Raw genomic sequence first — 24,870 nt, 5'->3', positions numbered from 1 at the left:
TGTATATAGGTACCACCACTTTTTTACCCACTCATCTATTGATGGGCACTTGAGTTGCTTCCATATCTTGGCTACTGTAAATAACAAGCAGCAGAATTGATTAAGAGAAGAAATTTCACTTCATTTTCTTGACAGCATCATTAGTAATATGAAATAACTAGGGCTGGGGCATACAAAATCACTTCTAAATCCAATGTATCTCAAAGTTTTGTGAGAGACACTAATAGTTAACATGAAGCGAATATAAATATTCAAGTACATTTTGGTTCCTTCTAAAGTTTTCCTGTTTTTAAGGAAATAGGAAGTTACATGACATTTAAAATTATAAAAATCAAAGTGATAATGGCTCTGATAGTATGCTGTTTCTTAAACTATAAACCGACCCAAACTATTTTAACTTTTGCATGTAAATATGATATTAAAAAGAATAATCATGTAGTTAGTCACAACTGCATTACAAACCAAAATTATCAGTTAAAATAAAATTATCTGGAACCTATACTTACCTTCTTTCTTTGACTATGTTTTGGATACAGAGGTCACGGTGGTAATGGATAAATTGTTGACAGGTCATTTTTATTTCCTCAGGAACAGGAGAATCCCTGTTTCCTGCTGTTTCTTTATTGTTCCAAAGAAATTCAAGTCTGAAAACCAAAATTGAAGGAGACCGTTTTTAAGGAAAGAAAAGCACCGAGAGAGAACCCGTCCTGCTTATTACCCCATCAACATGGCTGCTTCAAAGCTGTCATTTACTAAAGCTGTCATCTGCAACACCAAGACATCATTAGTGTCTGAGGCAGAAACACACTTAGCTTGCATTCAGTTTCCTATTCAAAGTAGGCTAGGGTGGGAGTAAGATGGGGTGCAGTGGGGTATTTTATTAAATTGTTCTGGACATTTTATAAAATAACCTCCAGACATGTTTGACCCATTGCAGTTTCTATCATAAATGAAGTTTCTTATTCTACATTCTACTGTTTGAAATGCAAAAATAATTTACAGAGATCAATTATTTTATTTAATCATTTTCCAATTTCAGTATCCAAAAGGCACATAATGGAATCTGGAGTTTAGAACAATTCTGTTTCTGCCAGCCCAGAGTAATATTAAGTTAAAATATATATTTTCTATTGATTTCAGAGAAGGGAGAGGGATAGAAACATCAATTATGAGGGAGAATCATTGATCGGCTGCCTCCTGCACTCCCCCTACTGGAGATTGAGCCTGAAACCTGGGTATGTGGTGTGACCTCCTGCTTCATAGGTGGATGCTCAACCACTGACCCACACCGGCCTGGCTCTGTTGACTATTTTAATTGATTAACATTATGAAGCTGCTAAGTTCAGTGACTTTTCTATTATACTTTTCGTCTCCCATGACAGGATTATGACTCTAACAACTATATCTTAATGATGATGTTAATGATGATGAAAAACAAGGAGAAGAACAGTTAACATTTGCTGGGCACTTTTTATATCATTAGTAGTAAAAATTCTATTAGCACTTATAGTTTCTACTAATTTTGACTTTGAAAACAAATGAAGTGCAAGACTTTTTAAACCTCCCTCCCCCACAATTTTTCCCACCCACAAGCTGGAGTATTCTTACTTCATTTTTCTTCTTCTTCTTTTTTTTTAATCCTCACCTGAGGACATTTTTCCATTGATTTTTAGGGAGAATGGAAGAGAGGGAAAGACAGAGAGAAACACATCGATTGGTTGCCTCCTGCACGCAACCTAACCAGGGCCCAGGCTGGGGAGCGCCTGCAACTACGATATGTGCCCTGGATTGGAATAGAACCTGGGACCCTTCGGTCCAAAGGCCGACATTCTATCCACTGAGCCAAACCAGCTAGGGCGCCCTTCATTATTTTTCATAAAGAAATTTCCAATCTGAATTCAAAGTAACTCTTCACCAAGCTAATAATGGCACAGATAGAAACCAGCATTCATCATTTCTGATTAAAATGCAAATTACAATGTTAGATTGATAATAGTTTTCTAATATCTTCTGTGCAATTATTTACAACAAATATGTGAATTAACAGATAACCTTTCTGTGGTGGTGATTTACACTTTCTGTGGTCTCCCAGCAGTTAGCTACTAAAGACTTACAAATACCAGTATCTTAATAGGTGTCTTTGTCATCACCTTTATGTCAGGGTAGGTAGCTCGATATTAATAAAGGAAGGGAGCAAAGGGAATCAGACATTAAGAAGCCTCATCAGCTGGGGAGCTGAGTCGGACACTGAGCCTGCTTCACCAGGAAGCTGCAGTGTTCATAGGCTTCCCAGGGCACTGCTGCACCAGGACCCAATCCCTGAAGGGGCAGTATGGGTCATTATAGGTCATTTCCAGAGAAGGAATAAAACAGCAGGAGAAATTCCTCTGCTGGGCATATGCCCAGTCGAAGCCACGATGGTGCAGGGGGAGATGCTTCTACTATGAGGCATGTGCAGTAAGAGCCAAGCCTGGGAAAAGGATTGGATTGGATAAGGGGCACAGAACCCTGAAAGATCCAGGAAATGCATTTCTTAGGGGGAGGAACCAGCAGAAACCCATGAAAGATTAGGAAGGTGATTGGTTAGTTTGAAAAAGCGCCTAGTCCTTACCAAGCCCAAGGTAATAGAATCAGCTTAACAAAGTTCTCCCTCTGTAACACGGGCTCTCCCCATTTGTTCCCGCCATCTCTTTCCATAGCAGCCACGTGGCCCTAGAAGCCACCTGGGGTCCGGCACACCTCATGAGCTCCAAGTGTGAGCCTGTGTATGCCGATACAGCGCCAGCTGGAGGACAGCCAGGAACAGAAGCTAAGCTAGCTGGACGATGACAGAGGCGGAACTGGACTAAGCTTTCACATGGACTGAACCAATGGCACAGGATTTCTGGGCACTGGTCTTTGTCTGGGCTTGATGAAGACAAGGCTGGACTTCATTCACAGCAGGACGGAACTGCCCCAGGACAGTCCTTCGATTTTCTTTCTACAATAAACCTTACCACTAAGCCTTATCCTCCCATACGTGGGTCCCTGGAATGCTTTCCTTGCGACTCCATGAAAGGGCCTCATTTCCTCCGGCAGCATCTACAGATACAGATTATTTTTTTTCAAATAAATTTACCTTCTTTTGAAAGGTCGAATGATTAAATGTTTGTCCAATCCAAAGATGCCAAAGGAAATAAATCCCTATGGAAGAAAAAAAATTAGATTTTATGAATACAACAATAACATTTCAAGACAGAGAAATTGTGGAAGCCACCAAATTTAGTGATTGGGGAAGCAAACGTGTATGATTAAAGCAACATTTTAAGTAGAATGCACAGGAAGACCTTCTAAAATGTAGTGCCTGGAGGCAAGTATGATATTTGGCTGCCTCTGCCCATCATCTGTCCTATTAATCATGATGAGTGATATAAGCCAGTGCTGAGCAACCACACGTGTGTGCTGGCTTACTGAAGAAAATGAAAACATTTAGGGCTTTATTTCTTTGTTTTTCCCTTTTAAAAAAGAAAAAATATTTCACATTGTACTTAAGTATTTCCTTATTAATTTTCTGTTAAAACTTCAGAAATTACAGAACTTAAAAATGCTGTAGTATCTGAATATAATGCAGCAACTGAATAAAATTTATGTGAAGTGAAACTGGCTAGTGCTTAGTGAAAGGGCTTTAAAGGAGGTGATGAGGCAAACTGGCACCAGATATGAGCTGTGATCAGGTGAGGGAGACAGGAGGTTGGGAACTGCTATCTGTCAGGCACAATGGGGTAAGGATCTAAGTGAGGGTGGGTGGGAGTTGGGATGAAGAATGCAATATATTACATGAGGACCTACCTTTCTTCACCCAGAACTATAAATAACCAAAAGGGAATGATCTGACTACAACACTCAATACATCCCCAAGAGAAAAATGGGATGTGGGAGTGCAGGGTGTGTGTGTGGGAAGGTTGTGGTATCTCTCTCCCTCCTTTGAAGCACTTGAGCCATAGCTGTGGGGCTAGTCTTTCAAACGCAACATTCTGGCATTTGTTTTTGTTTGTGAAGCTTTCCCAGTCCTAGTCCTGGGACAGCTCAGCTTGGAGTGGGCTTTAAAAATGCAAAATGCTGGGTGAGGCTATGATTTTTCCACCTAGTATTTTATAGTTCTTGGGTACAAAATCTGATCTTAGTATTCCACTGTACGGTGGGCGTCAAGTGGCCCTTGAGATGCTCGTGTCTGTCTGTAATAAATTGCCTGAGGTCACAATAATGGCAAAACAAGCTCTAAATATTTTGAAAAAATTAGTTATGGAAAAACTTGCAGGGATATCTACCAATAAATGTTAACTAACTCACATGGCCAATTATTTTAGATTTCATAGGAAAACCCAATAATTTTAAGTAGCACTTTTTATCAACCTTATACTCAATCTGGGGACTAATATTCTCTAATTAAGAGTAAGTGATTGACTACAGAATCAAATTTTGAAATTTGCACGTAAAAGACATTTTTCCAGAATGCAAAATGCCATTTATCCTTAAATATTCATTTTAATAATGACATAAAGACAACAGCACCATTGTATTAGTTCTTCATAGAATTTTAGTTTCTAATTTTTAAATTAGGATGATAATGTCTACCTGGCAAGTACTGTGAATATTTAAATGGGAAAGTTATTATAAAATGCTTACCAATGGTAGTATATTATATCCTCTCAAGGAATGGTAACTACTATCTATACCTGGCCAACATTTACTTATACACCAATTTATAATTTTTAGAAAAGATTTAAGTACCTATTGTTCAAGAAATATCAAAATGTAAATGAAATAATGTAAACCAATTTAAGTGGCTAAACTAAAGGCTCAGAGAAGGTAAGTCATTTTCCCAAAGTGACTTATTAAGACCACAACAAAGTTTAAAAAGTGCTTGGAACATCTTGTTGCTGCTTACATTATCATTCTTTATCTCAAAACCAAAGCAAAAAAAAAACGATTTAGTATTTCTGACTATAACACTCAGTGTGCATTGTGATGACTTTAACCAATATAATAATCCATCTCTACTAGAGACAGGCAGCAGCTGTCAGCTGTCACGCATACCAGCAGCTGGCAAACAAACGAAACCCTTTTGATTTAAAAGAAAAGCACATCCGTCCTGCCACCCCCAATCACCCCATCCAGACAAACAAAAACCCCTCAAAGTTCTCAGTAAATAAATACCTGGCCGTAGTTAAATACAGCACAGAAAAACTGTAACTCAACATACAGTTTCCCAGGCTCTTGGTTGAATAGCCACCATAAACAACTAGAAAGGTTCTGTAAAGGAAGGAGAAAATAGTATTTTTAAATGAAATAAGCTAATCATTTCTCTCTATCCAGAACACAGAACAATAACTTACCTACTACTTAATAATTAGGGAGAAAAAGACTAAAGGGAAAAACACCTAGAGAATATAGAGGCTTTGTCTTTCAAACAAGAAGTTTCAACCTCTCCTCTTGACAGATGCCACTCAAACAGCATCTATTCTGATCAGATTTGAAGCAAGAAGACATGAGCCACAATACAGAGCTTACATAATATATCAGGACTGCCGACTACCTAAGACAGGAGTGATTTTAAAATTAGTTCTACACAATGAAAACAATCACATCACTAAGCAACAATTCTTGGCAGCATTTCTTTTTGATTTTTGTTCTTAAACAGCAGTTAAAATGGCGCTGGTTGATATCATTCTGTGTAATGAGCATCCCAGTGTGAAAAGGATAGGAGGGTCCCTCATAGGTTATATGGTCCATTTTCTACTTTTAGGCAAGTTACATTTGAACCGTCTCAAGTACTAGTAATTATAAAAAACAACGGATAATTCACAAAAGAGGACATAAAGGCAATTATAAAAACCATTTAGTAGTAAAAAAATGCATTAAAATAAAGTGCTATATTTTACCTATAAAATTATCAAATTAAAATGTTTATAATAATCAGTGTTGGTGAGGATACTTTACAAACACCTATACTACCCCTTTGGAAAACAACTTAGTAAAATTCATCCAAAGGCAGAGAAATATTTATACTATTTGATCCAAGTTTCCCAACTTGGAGAATCTATCATAAGGAAATACACTGCATGGAAATGTTTATTAGAGCATTTTAAAAAACTAGGAAGGCTCTGTAAGGAATTGGTTAATTATAATGTATCTCCTCTGTGGTTTATTGAGGAGCCATTAAAAGTAATGGTTATGAACATCCGTGCAGCAACGTGCAAATGCTTGACGTAAGTGACAAAGCAGAATCTGTATATATGATTAGAAAAATGTATTAAAAAATAGAAGACAGTAGTATGATGGATATTTTTCTTCTTTTCTCTATTTTGTAAGTATCTATTATGTGAAGTGGTTATGTTATTTTCATAATTTAAAAATTATTTTTTAAAGTGTATTTATCTGAGGAATATCTTCTGGGAGACCACGCGGGCGTTCACCCACTGAGGTCAGTCCAGGAGCACACTAGGAAAGGTGCTCTGCACACGTCACGAAGACACCTCGTCTTACCAAATTCTAGGTTCAGAGTATAGAATGAGCAAGTGGTTCCAAGCAAAATACGCTACTGGACATCTAGGCAACACAGTAATGTGAATTATTTATTCCTCTTTCCCCCAAAAAACATTTAGCTCAAGATTAGGATTCAGATGGCCTAGCTGCCACTCCCCTGGAAGGTAGTAACTAAGTTTTTCCCAGATGCCTGAATAAAACCTTTGCCAAACATTTAAAGAAATGGCCCCAAAACAAAATCAGAAGAAACATTTACAGCAAACAGGCCGATAATGAGAAGTAAACACAGCAACACATGTCGAGTCAGTTGCTGGTCTCCACTCTGTAGATACTGCTCTTCTTCCTGGACTAATATGCAGCTCTGGGAGTTACAGCGACTCTCACAATGATCATCTATAAAACAGTAAGTACAACAATTTGTAATCAGAGCTTTTTATTTGAATGCATTTTAAATTCATAATGACTTCCTAAGCAAAACACCACATATGCACATTCAGCTCTGAACCAGTATATCATTTTAGATGAAATCTGAGGAAGGCTCCTTCATGTTGTTTCAAGAGAGTTCTACTTGTAGGGTGTTTTTATCTGAAAAAAACAAGAGTAGTATGCAATAGTTCCCTTCTACACTATTCAACAATGTAATATATATTTAAGGCTAAATTAATAATTCAAGCTTTACCTGTAATCAATGATCAGGGCCAGGCCCCTGGGCTGGGACAGGGAACCAGGGGTGGGTGGCGGCAGATGCAGGTGGTGAGGGAAGGAAGAGGGGGGGAAGAGGGGAGGTGGGGAACCTTGCAGTGGTGGCACGTGGGCAGCAAGGGAAGGAGGAGGGGGTAAGAGGGGAGGCAGGGAACTGCACGGTGGTGGTGCACGGGTGGCGAGGGAAGGGGGCGGCAGGGAAGCAGGGAGGCAGGGAGGCGAGGAACCTAATCGGCCCTGATCGCTGGCCAGGCCTAGAGACTCCACCCTTGCACGAATTTTGTGCACTGGGCATCTAGTTTCTTACACTCTTCACAACATTTGTGATATGAAATCATAATGCCTGCCTGGCTGGTGTTGCTCAGTGGTTGAGGGTCGACCCATGAACCAGAAGGTCATCGTTCAATTCCCAGTCAGGACACATGCCCGGGTTGTGGCTCGATCCCCAGTAGGGGGTGTGCAGGAGGCAGCCGATCAATGATTCTCTCTCATCACTGATGTTTCTAATTCCCTCTCCCATCCTCTCTCTGAAATCAATAAAAATATGTAAAAAATATTTTAAAAACCCAACATAATGCCTTTGGCAATAATATGGTTGACTTATGGTTCATTATAAAGAAGACTTTTTACTGTTTCCCTTTCAACTTTAATTATAAATTAATATAACCAACTAAAAGTACACTGTAACTTCACATAAGTGTGTTATAAACAATTGTTTTAAATAATTTGAAGTCCAGACCACAAATGTGATTCAGTCTCTTAGTCTATATGCCAAAAGGCTATTACTTTGAAAGATTTCTCTTTTTATGAGAAAGGGTATATTTTAAGTATATGGATTCAAAATGTAATTAAGCTCTAATTAATTAGTCCTGGCCCTGGGGAAAGGGGGGGGGGGGGAGTCTCAGCTGCTAAGACAAGAAAAAAAGGCCAAAAATAAAAAATAATGGTGGTTAGGTTACACTTCTTGGAATTATCACTAGGGTTAAATTTATTGGAGAAATTGATGTGTGTGTGTGTGTGTGTGTGTGTGTGTATGTGTGTCTAATACTACCTATTACTACATCATAAGAACTTTATTTTAAACTGAGTATTCTATCTATGCATGAGTATCCTATTAGCACTTTCTTCCATCTTATTTGAGAACACATTTTTTTTAAAATTTTTATTGATTGAGAAAGAGAAAGAGAAAAAGAGAGACATCAATTTGTTGTTCCACTTATTTTTACATTCATTGGTTGATTCTTGTATGTGCCCTGACCAGGGATCCAACCTGCAATTTTGGTGTATCAGGACAACACTCTAAACAACTGAGCTACCCAGCCAGGGCTGAGAACACATACTCTTAATCAGTCTATCTTTTATAGGCCCATCCTCATAACCCAGGGGTACTTACTTTTCTCAGAGGAAGGCGTCGCAGGTCCACTAGAGCTTATGTTTGTTCCTGGCTCTGTGGATGAGCAGCATAATTCACCTTTTCCCATGAAGCAGGAGCAGCACCCTATATAGATCAAATAACATGTGAGGACAGAGCCCAATCACCACAGAAATGGACAACTTCAAGAGATGCCAAAGCAAAACCAAAAACCAATCAAACAAAAAACCCAAACAAACAAATCCATTTATACACACACACATTTCTCATGCAGTCTCATTGGAAACGTTGTCACAAGGTATCTATGAAAAAGTATTCAAATGTACTTATACAGAAAAGTTAACACTTGGAGAGGCAGAGGATCGGCTCCCTTAAACACTGTCTTCTCACTATATGACACAAGGAAAAATGTTTTTGTCCATGCTGTTCCATTAATTTCCACTCTGCTTTGGGAACTAAGAATTTGAACACTTTCCTAAAAACAGCTTTTATTTCATCACTCATCAAAAACAGGTCCCAATGCTCTATTGCTTATGGTAGTTTATTCAAATTCCTCTGTCTGAATTTGAAAGCTCTCTTTGGCTTGGCCCTTCTCTGTCTGTCCAACCCCTCCCACCATTCAGCAAAGGCCCTTCTCTTCTTTCAGAACAAATCATTAGTGGCCTCCACAAACCCCGTGTTTATTTAGGGTCTCCAGGCCTAGTACGACAGGGACTTACCACTTTTGTTAATTCATCTAAACACTCTCCTCCTTTAGGTTTAGTTAAAAACTCACTGCTTTCAAGAATATGTCTCCTACTAGTTTAGAAGATGTAGTAAAAACAATTATAATTTTTTCAATAAAATACTGCTAAAAATCTCTTGCTGGTTTATAGGTAGATTGGTTTACAGAAGTCACAAGAGCCATCTTCTACAGAACTGTAAGTTTTCCACTATTTAGTCACAGAAGTCACACACACACACACACACACACACACACACACACACACACACACAGATTATGGCCACCAAGAACATTACTATGGCAGTCTTTGCCTTCAAACATAACTTGGATATATAAGTAGACCACTAGCCTTCTCTTTTACTAATTGAACTTTTGATTTCATATTGCCAACTCCTGACATGCTATTAACCCTGTGTCAGTCAGGTCTCCTTTAACATTTTATTGATAGTGCTTGCCTGATACAAGTTGTTAAATTAACAAGTCTAGATGCTAAGTTTCCTAAAAAGGGTCCTCCTTAAGTTGTTACTTTTCTCTAAAACTTTCAGGTACAAGGAAGTTTTAGGATTTAACAAAAGACTGTCCTCACAAAAGATTTATAAACAAGAATCTAATGAACTTGCAAGCTCTTTCTATTATCGACTATCATTCAAGTTCCTTATCTGACAAATACCTGTGATATTCAAGGTAGCTCAAGGAAGTGCCCTTAAACAACACATTTAGGACACATGCTATACAGGCATATAAGAGTTCCTTTAATTTAAGGGTCATACTTGTTTCTGGGATAGAACTTGCAAAAGGTTCGGGTTCGTTTATTGGCACTGGACTCTCCTCAAAAGCAGTGTTCCCAGGCTCTGCTGCACTGTGGCTCTGAGACTGGTTGAAACCTTCGTAGCTTCCTTGGGTGGTGCGGTTCATACACATGAGTGATATGCTGGCTATCACAATGCTGCCGAACAGGGTGGCCGATGTGGTGATCATCTGCCAAAAAGACATTAAGCCATTTTTCATAATTCTACCTTTATAATCTTAGTCGAATAGGTTAAGGGTACTTTTTTGGTGGAAAATGCAATAGCTCCATAGCTACAAATGCTCTATTACAATGGTTCTTTAAATAAGAAGAGTGTGGAAGAGATGTAAGTTACTTGTAGAAAAATCAGAGTTTGCTTGTAATCATATAAAATTTCTAGATACTTCTTTCACTGTGCATCATGCCATTGGTTTCTTCCACAAGTAATTTAAATAATTGTTTGCAGCCCTTCTCTTCAAAGTTTTTGCTTGCTTTAATACATAGTTTAAGCATACTTCAACTAGAGACTCTGTTATAGTAATAATAACAAAAATAAATAATTACAGCTAATATTTACTGAGTATTAACTATATGGCAATACTAGTCTAAATCCTTTATGTGTATAATTTTATTTATTCTCACAATAACCCAATAAAATTCAAAATTACAAAACAAAAAGTGAGAAATCCAAATTATTTGAGGAGGTTTCTAAAACACACATCTGTGGGCCCAACCCCCTGGAGAATTTCTGATTCAGCAGGTCCCACAAGTCTCTTCTCTCTAGCTTTTCAAGCACATTTTCTCTGAGATACTTTTTGTTCTGAAATTTATATTTACTACAGGATTGAAAATCAAGAAGTTGGCTTTTATTATTGATGCTAACTCAATAAATGGCTTTAAATTAATCATGCTTTCCTCCAGTAGAGGAAACATAATTAAACATAATTCATAAGTGTGTTTAAGAAGACTCAGTAAGTTTCAAACATCTGAAATCCTCACCTAAAAACAAACTTAGGGGAAAAAAAACCAAAAAACTTAGACACTTAAAACCTTTACCATAGTTTGAGACATGACTTAACAAAGTGATGTAGGGTCACCAGTGTGATATGTGGTAAGTTGGAATAGATTTTCAGAGTTAATTTTAATGTAAGTATAGAAAAACACATTAACAAGCTAAAGAGAGACGTTCTCAAGAACAGAACTTCCAATACATTCCTCTCACCTGTTCTTTTCCATAAAAGAAGGCTGAGTCAATGCTATCTCCATTATGTTTTCCAGTTATCAAAAGAACACCAACAAGGATAGCAGGAATTCTGGAATAACAAGGGTTTAGAGAGAAAGGCAGAATGAATGGTAGCTATTAACAAGAAGAAAATTCTGAGGTGTTCTAAATTAAGCAGACGGAGAGACAGAACTGTGAGTCAATTAATGGCTGGGGGCCAACTAACAACGACTGCACACATTCTGTACATCTGTTGGAACTTCGGATTGATTCCTGGGGGCTACTCGGCCTTGCACCAAAGGGTTGCAGGTTCGATCCCTGGCCCCAGTCGTGGTGGTTGGATTGTGAGCGGGAGACAGCCAGTTGATCTCTCTCCCCCTCCCTCCTTCCTTCTCTCCCTCTCCATCTTTCCCCCTCTCCCTCTCTCTAAAAATCAATGGAAAAAAATATCCTTGGGTGAGGATTAACAAAAAGAAAGGGACAAAGGCCAGATAGATAGAGATAGTGTGGCTCATGTATATTTTGGAGAAATATTCTAACGGAGGTAAGGCCATCTGTGCAGTTGGAGAGATTGGTAGGAATCATCTCTGTCTCTCTTGCCTGGCCTAGTTCAGGACTGAGGTGCAGATCCACGCCTGACTGGTGTTTCCACAGATTAGGTTTTAGCCAGAAACCATCAAACTCCAGGGGTCTCTGCTTTTTGTGTGCACGTGGTCTTTCTGGATTGCGGCCCGCAGCCAATCCACAGGAGCGGACATTTCTTTTTGTAGACTCTGCGCCTATCCCAGAGCTGGCCCACTTCATTTCCTCCCACCCCTTTGCCTATAGCTAACATAAATTCTTTCAACACCTTACATCTTTCTTCTCCCTTTCCCTTACCTAATATATAAAAACACTTGCAAACTGCGAGACAATGGACATGCTGTCTTTCCTACCTAGCCATGCAGCTGCTAGTTCAAAATCCATGCCCCCAAAACGGTCTTCTCTTTTGCTAGCAATGGCCTAATAAACCCTTTCTTTCAGCCATGGACGCCAAATTTTATTGTTTAACACTGTATATACAGAAATACGTAAACAAACAGAAAGCTACCAACTTACCCCCAGCCACATATTATGATGATTCCAACAGGAATTTGTACCGTCTCTTTCTTTTTCAGAAGAAACAAAGAAATTGCTAAAAGGCCTAAGAACAAGAAATAAAGGTTGAAAGATACAAAATTATTCTTGATGTTGTTCAGACTTCATGGAATTTTATTTAACTAAGTTCATTTCAGGAGCAGTCTGCAGTTTTTGCCCTAGAATTTACTCCTTCTAAGTAAGTGCTGTCCCCAATATTTTGAAGCAGGTTTTTTAAATTCAAAATAATTCGAGTTTCCCCCCCTAAATCATGTCTTTACTCAAACCTTCTTGTTTTATACATGAGGACTTTTTTCAAAAGCCCCAAATCATCTTATTCTTTTGACTGATGTGTTTGGAATCTAAGTATATTTGGAAAATGGAGGGTTGTTTTTTTAAGCGGCTATGGAACAATTCTAGTAATAAAAACACTCCCATTCTATTTGTGCTAAGAAAGAGCCAGCAATTCTTAAGCAGGTTTTTTTTTTTTAAAAGCTCCAAGTCTATAGGATGGACTTTAAATATAATATTAACTTAATACAAAAACAAATGTTTTAAAGTTCTTCAACTCTCCTTATACCATATACCCAGGTAATGTCTTATTTAACAAATTCTACATGCTATAGAAGCTTAGAACTATAGGGTTGGGACCACTGTTTTAAATTATACCTTCATTTTACAGATATAGAAACAAGGGTTTGCCCAAGCCATACAGCCAGCAGAGGGCAGAGCAGGACTGGGAACCCAGCCACCTGATGGGAGGCAAGTCCAACTCTATCAGTGTTTCTAAAACTCAGATCAATGAGCCCTGATGGTTTCTAAGACACATTTGTCAGGACCTGGAAATATCTGAGAAATTTTAAGTCCTTTTGGTATCTGTTCAATGACAATCACCTAAATGCCCACCTTATAACCAAAGTTCGGACTTATGATTTTAGAGATTATTTTTGGTTTTATATTCAGTTTGAGCCAAATGAAGGCTAAATGATATCCTAACACATGGTACAAATGAAGGTTCTGTGGCCGTTTGAAGAGAGAAAAGCAATGAGAAAACCAGATCATAAACCCACAGAAATAAAGGCAGGCCAAACTAAAAAAATAAACAACAAAAAACCCCTAACCAGAGAAGTGAGTTCCATTTTACATTTCCCTTCTCCCCCTCCCCCCATTTTATATTTCAAACTCTGATTCAGATTAGGAAAACAAGACCCTTTGTCATGTTGATAAATGTTTCTAGTTAGAATTACTGAGTTTATAGTTTTGTATGAATCTCATCTGTGAATTTGCTTTAGTTTTAAAGTTGTATATTAGCTGTATATAAGGAATTCATACCTAGATTTAAGGTTGTACAGATTGAGTAACCCTGTGCTAGAAATAATGTAAATCAACACCAAGGTCCTTGAGAATTTTTTTTTTCTTTAAAAGGGACCACACATTATTCAAGGTCAAGAGATACTGTAATATCCCTGCTCTTCCCTAAATACATTTGTAAACACTTATAGTTTCAGGTTTTCAAAGGGCCATGGATACAAGTAACCAATCACAAAAGTGTGCCAACTGTGTTACAATACTGATGGTCATTAAAGTTCTGATGTTCATTATTTCCTCCTTGTGAAAAGACTGATACAGGAACAGGTGCAATCTAGTCCTGGCTCTATCACTGACAAAGCCGAATCAGCTAAATTTTTTGGGCCTTATTTCCCTAATTTGCAAAATGAAAAATTTAAAGCAGACCAGTGTTCCCAAAAGTGCAGAGACAAGAGGTGGCACAGGGTGACATTTTTTTTGACTAGTTACGTGTTTATTTTAACATGTGCTTCAAAAGTTTTTAGCTATCACATGAAACCTGAGATTTTACTACTATAAGTCTCAATTTATTAAAGTAAAAAAAGTGAATCAACTTTAAGTAAAAACAAGGGCATGTGGTATGCAGATATGGCAAAAATCATGAGGATGGTATGCAAATGAGAGAAATTAAAGATGGCTGAATGGGATGATTTAAAATGATACGTTAGGTCTAAAATCTATTATATCAAAATATTCTCAAGGTTAAAGGGCCCCTTCAACAGGGTCAGGAAATGCAGAACAACATTTTGGGATAGATTTTGGTATGCATGTTTGAAGAGTGTGTCAGGGAGACTTGTGGCTTTTTGATACATTGACCTATTTCCTGCTTTCCTATTCTTATTATAAACTTAGCCTCAATAAACTCAGGTATTAGCGATCAAGTTGGTTTATCTGTATTTGGAAATAAAGTCCTTAAGCTGTTTTAACTTGACATCTTATGAAGTCTCTTATGCTAAGCAAGGTGCACTTGCCTCTAAAAAGCTGGAACCTTCTCTTTGCACTGAATTTTTACATTGTTGCTTCACTTCAAAAGGCTGTTGACTTACATTAGGCTCCACTTTTGATCTTGAAGGCATGAAATCAAAGGCCAGTTTCTCACAGCCACTTCCTGACACCTGCCTAACAGTGGCTATCACCAGCCCTACCATTCTACAATTTCCTTTTATGTGCCATTTTCTAGGTCCACATTTGTGGTATGAATACAAAACAACCAGATAGAATGTTTCACAAACATACCAGAATGCATTCAAATAAATATTATACTTCAAAAGAGCAATGTGCTAAACCATTTTGAATATCCTTTTTGGAGCCCGTTAAAATGAGAAATAGTCTTTCTTACTAAGTACTCTTCTATTTCTATACCCTTTTACTCCTTACTTTTCTTGTTCTATTATTTTCCCCTCTATTTAATAATATAGTTCTATTTGTTGAGTGTCTACCATGTACCAGGCATAAATACCCATATTTCATTTAATTCTCAAAATAATTCTGTAAGATGCGATGACCCAGTCTTACAGATGAGGAAATGGAGACTGCAAAAGTGAAATCATTTCCTTAAGGCAGAGCCAGAAATTTTCATTCAGTTCAGCTGGACTCTAATAGTGAGCCTGGGATATACCTTACATGCCTCAGACCTCTCTGCCCGTCCCCTACTTTCTCCAGTGCCTGTCCTTTCGGTGTCTCCAAAGGAGAGCTGTGCTGACTGTGGCCTAGAGCCAAAGACTCCGAGGAAAAGGACCATGTGAGAGGAAACTATCCAAACCCAGGCAGAATTTGAGTACATCAGGAAACAGGACTCAGCTTTGCAGACTGCCTCCGTAAGTAGGTGGAACTGCCTGAGAGAATGCCTTAATCTTGTCCTAGGAGACTTCAAATAGATCACTAGCTGAGGGCTTCTAGGGATGGAGAGGGGGACAGACTTAAATTTCCATTCATGGTCCAACTTACCTGTCCATAGGTAGGTGCTATAGAGGGAGCTGTACAATAGAACAAACACCAGAATTTGTCCAACAAAATTTTTTTCTTTAACAAAATTCCATATTATCATTCCAGCACAGACAATAGACTGAAGAACAAAATATGTAAAGAAACAGTCAGTCATATTCATGAGTCATACTCATGTTTTAGTCACAGCAAATATAATTATTCAGTTTAAATTATTGCTGAATAATTATCAACTATTGCATACTGTTATACTAAACTTAAAGTTTAGTAAAAAAAAAACAACCCTTCTTATACAGAGTCTTTAACGATGTACATATTCAATTAAAACAGATGACAACATTCTAAATACTAACCTTATATTTAGTAATAGTTTACAGAAAAAAATGCTAAACTTCTTTACATTATAACTTGAGACATGCAAAGACTTAACTAGAAAAATAAGACTGTGAGAGTTCAATTTTTAATGATTCAATTACTTCTATTAAAAATCCAAAATTATAATCAAATGGTATTATTAACCTTATCTTTATATAGTTCAAGACCTATTGCAATATTTAATAAATTAGGCATGAATTAATTGTAATCAAATTATAATTGATTGTACTTGGTAAAAAACATTTTTTACTTTATAAGTGAAAAAACACAGAGAAGTAATTTTCAATGAGAAAACCATAGTTCTAAATATCTATAGGTTTACTAACCTGAGCGATGAGTAAATTAGTTGTAAGCATATGAGGAAGTTGTTTATATTTTTTACTCAAAAGAAGAATAGCTAGAGACCAGATCTTAAAGACAAAAGGTTCAAAAGTTATTCAGGTTTCTTAATCTTGATAATTACTTATAGAATTCATTGATTAGTCTCTTTAAAGAATCCACTTTATCCTGATGCAGGAAGAAATTCCAATCTCTTATTTACTTTCATCTGCCTAGTTCCCCAAAAGGTATTAAGATAAATTACTATATCCAAAGTAAAATAAAAAGCATGGAAAGGTACTATGCTAAATTAACTGTACAAAAAATAACAGGGTCTTTAAGAATTAATGCCTTGACCAGGGCCATGTTCTACCTCCCCCTGCCTTTGGTGGTTGGGGTGGGACACAGGTTCAGAGGCAACTCTTCAGGAAAAGAGGTTTAGAGGGAGATGCAGCTACAATGCACTAAGTTCTCCCTTTTAGTTTCTATCATGTTGACTCATGCGGTATCTAAATTCCAGGCTATCTTACTTCAACCACACACATTCCTTACCTTATGGTTAATTGTCTTGCATTCCTTATATTGAAAAGGATTGGGTTTCTATTCCAACTACACAGTGGCCAGCCAAGCATGCTTGTTGATTTTTCTTTTTGCTCCCCTCATTGTCAATCAAAACTTATATTGTCTTGCTCCCCAAACTGCCCTTACCAATGGGCATAGATTTTAAGAATATGTAACCAAAGTAAAATTTTCTAAAGTTACATTTATTATGCATTTTTTGTTGCCAATATACATATTCATCCCCACCTCCTTTCTTTTAACAGTGAAAGTTCTTCTTCTTTTTTTTTTTTTTAGCCAAAATACTGCTTGAATTTAGTAGGCATCTTGATTTATAAAATACTCTAGTGGTCAAATGTTTAAGTATTTAACTTGAGCTAGATGCTAGTATATCCAAAAAGTTCCATGAACATTAAATGGGTGGTTAGATGTGATCCCGAGGATCCCTCAAGCCCGTGATTCTACAACAGCAGGTATATGTATAGTGACTCACTATGTACAGAATGCTTTTCACACGTATGGTCTCTCATGATCCTTGACCCAAGGCAATAGGTAAAATTATTATGTCTACTTCATAGCTGAAAAAACTGAAGCTTAGAGGCTTTAAGGTAACTCCACTGAGATGTACAGCTAGTTTGTGATAAGGAAAGACTCAAATCCAGGTCTGACTAAATTTCAGGCCTTGTCTGCTATACAACTCTAACTCCAGTTAGAAAGACAAATCTTAGAAGGCTGATATTATATTTTATGGGTAGGCTTTAGTGTTCTCTATTGCCTACGAAATTAGATTTTTAAATCCCTAACTTTCTCTTACCAAGCTATTTGCACTCATTCTGTGGTTCATCTTTCATTGAACTATACTTACCAAGGAAACCAGGCTGACAATACTTATATCAAAACTAACATTCTGGATGGCATATGCCAATGGCTTAGGGTCCATTGAGGGAAAGGTCAGCAACCAGGCAGAAATGTACATGATTGGTGCAGACACGAATGTGCTTATTACCATCCCTGAGGTTATCTGCAAAAATAAAAAAACAAATTGAGGAAAGGGTCACAGTCACACTTAAGCAATTACCTTAAACTTTAAGTAGCCACAGCACACAAAGGCATTCTAAAATAGAAGCAAGAGTCAGTAAAAAGACATCACAGAATTCAACATGCTATCTAATACCATATTCCCCCTTTCTGAGAGTTCCTAAAAGAAAACACAGATAAGTTCTCTTAGCTCCTTTCCAATCTATGCTCAACTTATATTTGCACATAACAAATAATAGACATTCCACAACTGATGGTTATCCTCTAGGTTCTAGGAAGTAAACCATATTAATGACCTAATTAAACTTATGACCAGTTTCCTTATGTACTGTTTCATGAAATATATGCAATAAAAACAATTCAAAAAGAGAAAATTATCACACAAACATTTTACAGATTAAAAATGAAACTGATCTTTGTTAAACAACTTAGTACCTTCATGTTATATTTCAAAAACATTTACTCTAGCCCTAGCAGCGTGGCTCAGTGATTGTAGTGTCATCCTGTACACCAAAAGGTTGCAGGTTCAATCCCAGGTTGGGGCATGTATGGGAGGTAACTGATTGATGTTTCTCTCTCCTATCAATGCTTCTCTCCGCCCGTCCCCCCTTCCTCTCTTTCTAAAATCAAAATAAAAGCATGCTTGGGTGAGGATAAAAAAACAAAAACATTTACTCTAATGCTGTAGATAACAATTACAATATACTTAGACACTGTTAACAATTTGGTGTTAATTGATTTTAGCTATTTACTGCAGTTGATTATGTGATGTTTTGCATCTGGTAGTTGAATTATCAATGAATGAAATAGAATTTTTCCCTCAAAATTTCAAAAGTTATCCTTCCATAAATAACCTTTAGGCTTAAGTATAAGTAAAGCAATTAAATATTTGAAACTAAAAAAGACTAATGGAAAACGTCCTGGCTGAATAATTACCCCAGATTAAATAACTACTGTTACATGATGCCCTCTTATATACCATGAAATAACTTATAGATATCAAATTCTCATAAAAATGCTGACTTCTGTGTCTTGAAAATTCATTTTCTACTAACCACACAAACAATCAAACTTAGAAAGTAGTATATACATACAGTCTCTACTTCCATGTTGAACTGTGTTGCAAAGATAGCCACTCCTGGTGCTACAGGAAAGACACCATACAAAAATGCATAATTCGATAAACTTGTATGGTTTACTACATTGTCGCCCTTGTCCAAGACTTCCACCATTTCTCTGCACAGAAGTGGCAGCACCAGGCTGAAGAAACAAGAAATGCATCATCACTTGATATCCAAGCATGCTGGTCCCCAGGTGGTAAATTGTTCTAGTAAGGTTGGCGTTAGGTTATTCTTCTCCTTCCCAGAATACATGCATGCACATGTTCTCTGCATGCCTTCTGTGGACATTTTGTTGAAAGAATCAAGAACCCAACTTGAAATATTGGGAAGAAGAAAATCAGACTTTTTTTGCTCTACAGTAATTTTCTTGCAAAAAGTTTGTAAAAGTTGTAATAGCTGCTGTTTCTTGTTTCCTCTATTAGTTCAAGGAAATGTTAAAAATATTGACAATCTCAGCAAACTTTTAAAAAGAAAATTACTAAACTCCCTTTTGAAAAACAAAGCTGATCTTTATTATGATTAAGGGTTTAGATGGTTCAGGTAATGATAACAATGCTGCTCAATAAGGTTCTCAAAACCAGTAGAAAAATAGGTATCTTACAATGAGTTCTTCATCTTTGGAGAGACAAAAAGGTGTAGCAAAGGAACTGAAACAAGTGGAAATAGAGCAGAAAATTAGTGAAATCCAGACCCGGTGGAGTCAATTATTAAACAGATCCTTTAGGATTCCATAAAAAAAGCACTATCAGTAGTAGCTGAGCTAATAGAGCTTTCCCTTAAAAAGAACAAGGTTGATGATACTGTCACAGCAGTACCTAGATCAGTGGCTCTCAACCTTCCTAATGCCGCAGCCCTTTAATACAGTTCTTCATGTTGTGGTGACCCCCAACCATAAAATTATTTTCGTTGCTACTTCATAACTGTAATTTTGCTACTGTTATGAATCATAATGTAACTATCTAATATGCAGGATGTATTTTCATTGTTACAAATTGAATGTAATTAAAGCATAGTGATTAATCACAAAAACAATATGTAATTATATATTTAATATGTGTTTTCCGATGGTCTTAGGCGACCCCTGTGAAAGGGTCGTTCGACCCCCAAAGGGGTCGCGACCCATAGGTTGGCGACCCACAGGTTGAGAACCGCTGACCTAGAGAGATGCACTAGGATGGAGTAAAGAACTACTCTTCTGTGTATTTTAAAAAAAAAATAGATGAAAATATTAAATAGGGATCAAAGACCCAGAAAAAAGAGAAAATGAGAATATTTAAATTCTACTTATAAGTTAATAATACTATTACTGTTAGAACCATATTTAGTACTGTACCAATACTAATTAATACTTCATTTTTGAGGAGCATAATACTACCATAAATAATATTCAGAATTTACGTTCATTTGTATTCTATTAAAAATATAGAAACTATTTTATATTCCACTGGTCTCATAAATTTAATTGTCAATACAAGAGCTGAATTCAATAGTTAAGAATGCCCAAGCACGTTGGGACAATCTTGCAGTAAAATCGATGTCATCTGCACCATGAAGTATAACACCATGGCTAAGGAGCTAAGTAAGTTGTAGAACTATTAACTAAGGGTTTGATAACTTTTTATTTGATAGGCTAGGGTCAGATGGTTGATACTAATCATACATATTGACTTACTTATATTTAGAAATTTCAACCACCCTCAGAATTACAGAATATTTTCCCCAAATTGATGATAAAAACAGTTTATATTCAAAATTATTGTTCTCATCACAATTAAGATTTTAATGGATTTTAACAGATTTAGAAAACTCAGAAATCCTGAAAAATTACTTAAAAAATATTACCAAAGTGGGACATTAGGAGATATTAAATAAAATTATATAAAAGCTGACGAAAAACCAATAATCTTTATCCTCTAACAGTAAAATGGAAAGGATAACCTACATGGAATAAGGAAAGGACTTTGCACAATACACCAACATCACATTTTCCTTTAAGTCACAATTATTCATGAGGAGAAATTATTATTATCAAACTATTTGAAGGAGAAAATAGTTGCAGACACATCCCAATGAACCGACTAAATCAGATTTTCACAAAATATAATTGTCAACTTACAGTTTAGCAGTAATGAGAAGAGTTAGTACAACAAATGCTGACTTCTTCAGGTTCCTTATTTTTCCTACCATTGTAAGACCAAGATAAAATAGAGCTGATCCAGAAAAAGAATTTGCAAGTCCATCCAGAAAATTTTCCATATATTCAGGCACCTTTTGATCAAGAATAAAATTAAAGGCAATGCCAACGAAGACCATAAATACTATTGGGTTCTGTATTACTCGCAGAAGTCCAAGTCCCACAATTTTTACTTTGCTTTGAGAAGCATTTTGACTGTCTTTCCACTTCTGGATTTCACAGAAGATGAACCCTATAGGGTTTAGCATCATAAGAGATATTGGTGCCACCAAATAAATGTACTGGAGATATTCTGGATATGTACTTTGATATAAAGCTTCAACTGCAAAACAAGAATTAAAATAGATTTTAAAATGATTGCCACAGAAACATATTAATAAGTTATGTGTATAACGTTATCTGTAATTATAGCATATTATAAATTAAATCTAAATAATGCAGAACAACCACATTAGCCTTGTTTTGTAAAAAGATTTTAGCAGGAAATTTGAAAAAAAGAAAAACATACTGTTAAATAACATTTAGCTTATAAAATAATAATCAACTTTTACAAATTATTTTTAGTAATACCCACTAAATTCTACTAAGTAGAGGCTTAGATTAGTCACAATAAAATGGAAGAATTGTAGAATTCTTAAAAGAAACAAAGTAAAATTGTTTTAACAGGATGTTTAAGTAATAATAGCAACAAGGTAGTTGGCTGTTGGTTCCCTTGAGAGAGAAGTTCCACTGGAGTGGTGAGGTAGAAGTCAGGGTACAGAGGATTGAGGAGCAAGAGGCAGACAACAAATTCACAATGAACACTGATGTGACTAAGTCCAAGCTATGCTACAGAAGAGACTGGAGTCTCTACAAAGTCTAAGAATTAGATGCAGAGGGAAGTTTTGGAGTTCAGAGTAAGTCAGAGAATGAGCTATTGAATTTAATATTTCCCAGATGAGTAAGTCCAGGATAACCTAGGGTGGCCATGTTAGTTAGTGGCTGAAATGGAGTAGAGAAAAACATCACTGGAGATGAGGAGGTCAAGGGGACAGAGAAATTGATGGGTAGTTCACATGGATGCCAAGTCAAACAAGATAATGGCAAAACGTGGGGCAGAGAAGATAACAGCCAGATATTCAAGTCTTCAATGAATGAGAAGGAGTGACTAGAATGAGATCAGCAGACGACAGCAATGAGGCTGAGCATGAACCTCAAAGAGGCAATTTTTACAAAAGAGCAAATAATAATGGCCTCACAGTGGTAGAAGGTGGCTATGAGGATGTCAGCCCTATCTACCATTGCTCATGTAGTATGCAGGCGATGACAAAATGGGCAGCCTCCATTTGAGAGGAATGAAAGGGAATGCATGGCTTTAGGGAAGACCAGTGAAGATGCTGAAGAATTAGGGATGGAAAGGTGGATAAGAAATGTTTGGGAGGGGTATACAGTGGAGTCATGTAATGCACATTTAACACAAATTCAACTACTCTCTAAGGAAGACAAAAGTTTTTTGGGTTTTTTTCACAAAGCAGGTCCCCAAATGCAAATGAATTACTTCACTTGCTGTTCACTGAAGAACAACAATGCTAGAGAAAAAAAAATCAGGCCGTGTTAGACTTAGGAGAAATGGTACAATATATACAAAATATGTGTGCTATATTTTGTAGGTGATTTAAGGGATTTTTCAAGGATTTGACTGTACATGAACGTAACCACTGCATAAGTTAAGTCTCCTTAGAAGTAGACGTGGGTTGGATCAGACTTTTCGCAGTTTCTTGGTAGAAGTGGGGGTTGGTGACCTGGTCATGGGTTGATCAGGGCAACTTAGAGCCTTGAAGTAAGCAACCTGGTCTCTAGGCACATTTTTGGCAATGAGTTCTGAAATTATTCAAACTATTATATAAAGGCTGATGCCTAAATGATTTGAGGTTAAGAAAGATAAAAGAACAGCCACAATCACTCACCAGGAGAAAGGCAATCATGTGAAAAAATGTAAAAGATTAGCTTTCTCAATTTACATTAAGATAAAGTGACACTGGTAGGAAAATATATTAGTTTACTTACTCAGGATACTTAGGTTCAGTTAATGTCATGCACATGTTCCATTAAAGTTATGCAACTAGTTTATATAACCTGTAGAAGTTCACCTGTTCTCATTAGCTAAAGACGACGTTTTATAAGATTCAATTCCCTTCCTTTAGTTAAGCACATACAGAGGTCTATAATATCTCTGAAATGAAGCAGTGGTTAAACAAAACATATTTGATTACATAAAATTTCACAAATTCTTTCCAATTTTCAAACCAGATGGACTAGCTCGACAATTCTTAGTGGTTTTCTTTCATGTTTCATAAGGTTTTATCTTTTAAGGAAGAAATGCAGCACTTGCTCCCGGCAGGGTGGCTCAGTTGGTAGGAGTGCTATATGGTTCACCAAAAGGATTCAGGTTCAATCCCAGTCAGGGCACATATCTAGGTTGTGTGTTCAGTGCCCAGTCGGGGTGCATACGGGAGGCAACAAATGATGTTTCTCTCTCATCCATCTCTCTCTCTCTCTCTCTCTCTCTCTCTCTCCCTCCCTCCCTCTCCTATCCTCCCCTCCCCTCCCTCTAAAATCAACTTTTAAAAAACCATCCTCAGGTGAGGATTAAAAAAAAAAAGCAGCACTTTTAATAACTATTTATAGGTAGCTAACTTTTTCTTTTTTAAAAAAATATATTTTATTGATTTTTTACAGAGAGGAAGGGAGAGGGATAGAGAGTTAGAAACATCGATTAGAGAGAAACATCTATCAGCTGCCTCCGGCACAACTCCTACTGGGGATGTGCCCGCAACCAAGGTATATGCCCTTGACCGGAATCGAACCTGGAACCTTTCAGTCCGCAGGCCGACGCTCTATCCACTAAGCCAAACCGGTTAGGGCTAACTTTTTCTAATTAGATATTCTAAGAGAAAGGCATCCATACCTGCCCACCACTCAATTTTAAAAATGGAAAATATATTTTGGAAAAGCCTTGTGTTCTCAATCTGAGCATAAGAATTTTCCCAAATGGCCAAGATAAAATACATAAACTTTGACAACTTACAGCCTACAAAGTCCCTTAAATTAATGCCTTTTTCCAGAATTTACTTTCCTGGCACACTAGCATTTAATCACCATCATATAATAGACTTTAAATTGTTTTAAAGAGCAAAACAAATTTGAGCAACCATCTATTATTTATGGCTAGCCAATCACCAAGTACTTTCTTCTTTTTCATATTTTGATACCATTGGTCAAAAATGTCAAAACTGGGTTACTTAATGTGTTTCCAACCAATATCCTTTTGATTTTTCTTGGCCACCCCTTCATCCATTTTATTCACTGCTGACAATATCATCTAAATCAGCGGTTCTCAACCTGTGGGTCGAGACCCCTTTAGCGGTTGAACGACCCTTTCACAGGGGTCGCCTAAGACCATCCTGCATATCAGATATTTACATTACAATTCATAACAGTAGCAACATTACAGTTATGAAGTAGCAACGAAAATAATTTTATGGTTG

General features: G+C 36.9%; 1 protein-coding gene across 1 annotated transcript in view; it reads right to left on the bottom strand.

Annotated features, from left to right (window-relative positions):
- GPR155 (G protein-coupled receptor 155) overlaps window positions 1-24,870 on the bottom strand; it is a 41,900-nt gene that overhangs the window by 6,371 nt on the left and 10,659 nt on the right. The window contains exons 4-16 of the mRNA XM_081095629.1: window positions 21,266-21,665; window positions 19,123-19,288; window positions 17,856-18,011; window positions 16,441-16,524; window positions 15,743-15,860; window positions 12,431-12,515; window positions 11,333-11,423; window positions 10,094-10,301; window positions 8,621-8,725; window positions 6,782-6,918; window positions 5,197-5,292; window positions 3,119-3,183; window positions 507-644 (exon numbers count right to left, since the gene is read on the bottom strand). Of these exons, the coding sequence (XP_080951755.1) occupies window positions 507-644; window positions 3,119-3,183; window positions 5,197-5,292; window positions 6,782-6,918; window positions 8,621-8,725; window positions 10,094-10,301; window positions 11,333-11,423; window positions 12,431-12,515; window positions 15,743-15,860; window positions 16,441-16,524; window positions 17,856-18,011; window positions 19,123-19,288; window positions 21,266-21,665 (1,849 nt within the window). The remainder of the gene's footprint in view (window positions 1-506; window positions 645-3,118; window positions 3,184-5,196; window positions 5,293-6,781; window positions 6,919-8,620; window positions 8,726-10,093; window positions 10,302-11,332; window positions 11,424-12,430; window positions 12,516-15,742; window positions 15,861-16,440; window positions 16,525-17,855; window positions 18,012-19,122; window positions 19,289-21,265; window positions 21,666-24,870) is intronic.

The sequence above is a fragment of the Myotis nattereri genome (genome assembly GCF_964212035.1).
Source record: "Myotis nattereri genome assembly, chromosome: 7".
Classification (NCBI taxonomy): domain Eukaryota; kingdom Metazoa; phylum Chordata; class Mammalia; order Chiroptera; family Vespertilionidae; genus Myotis; species Myotis nattereri.
The sequence above is the reverse complement of the archived record's forward strand: the minus strand, read 5'-3'. Positions and strand labels throughout refer to the sequence as shown.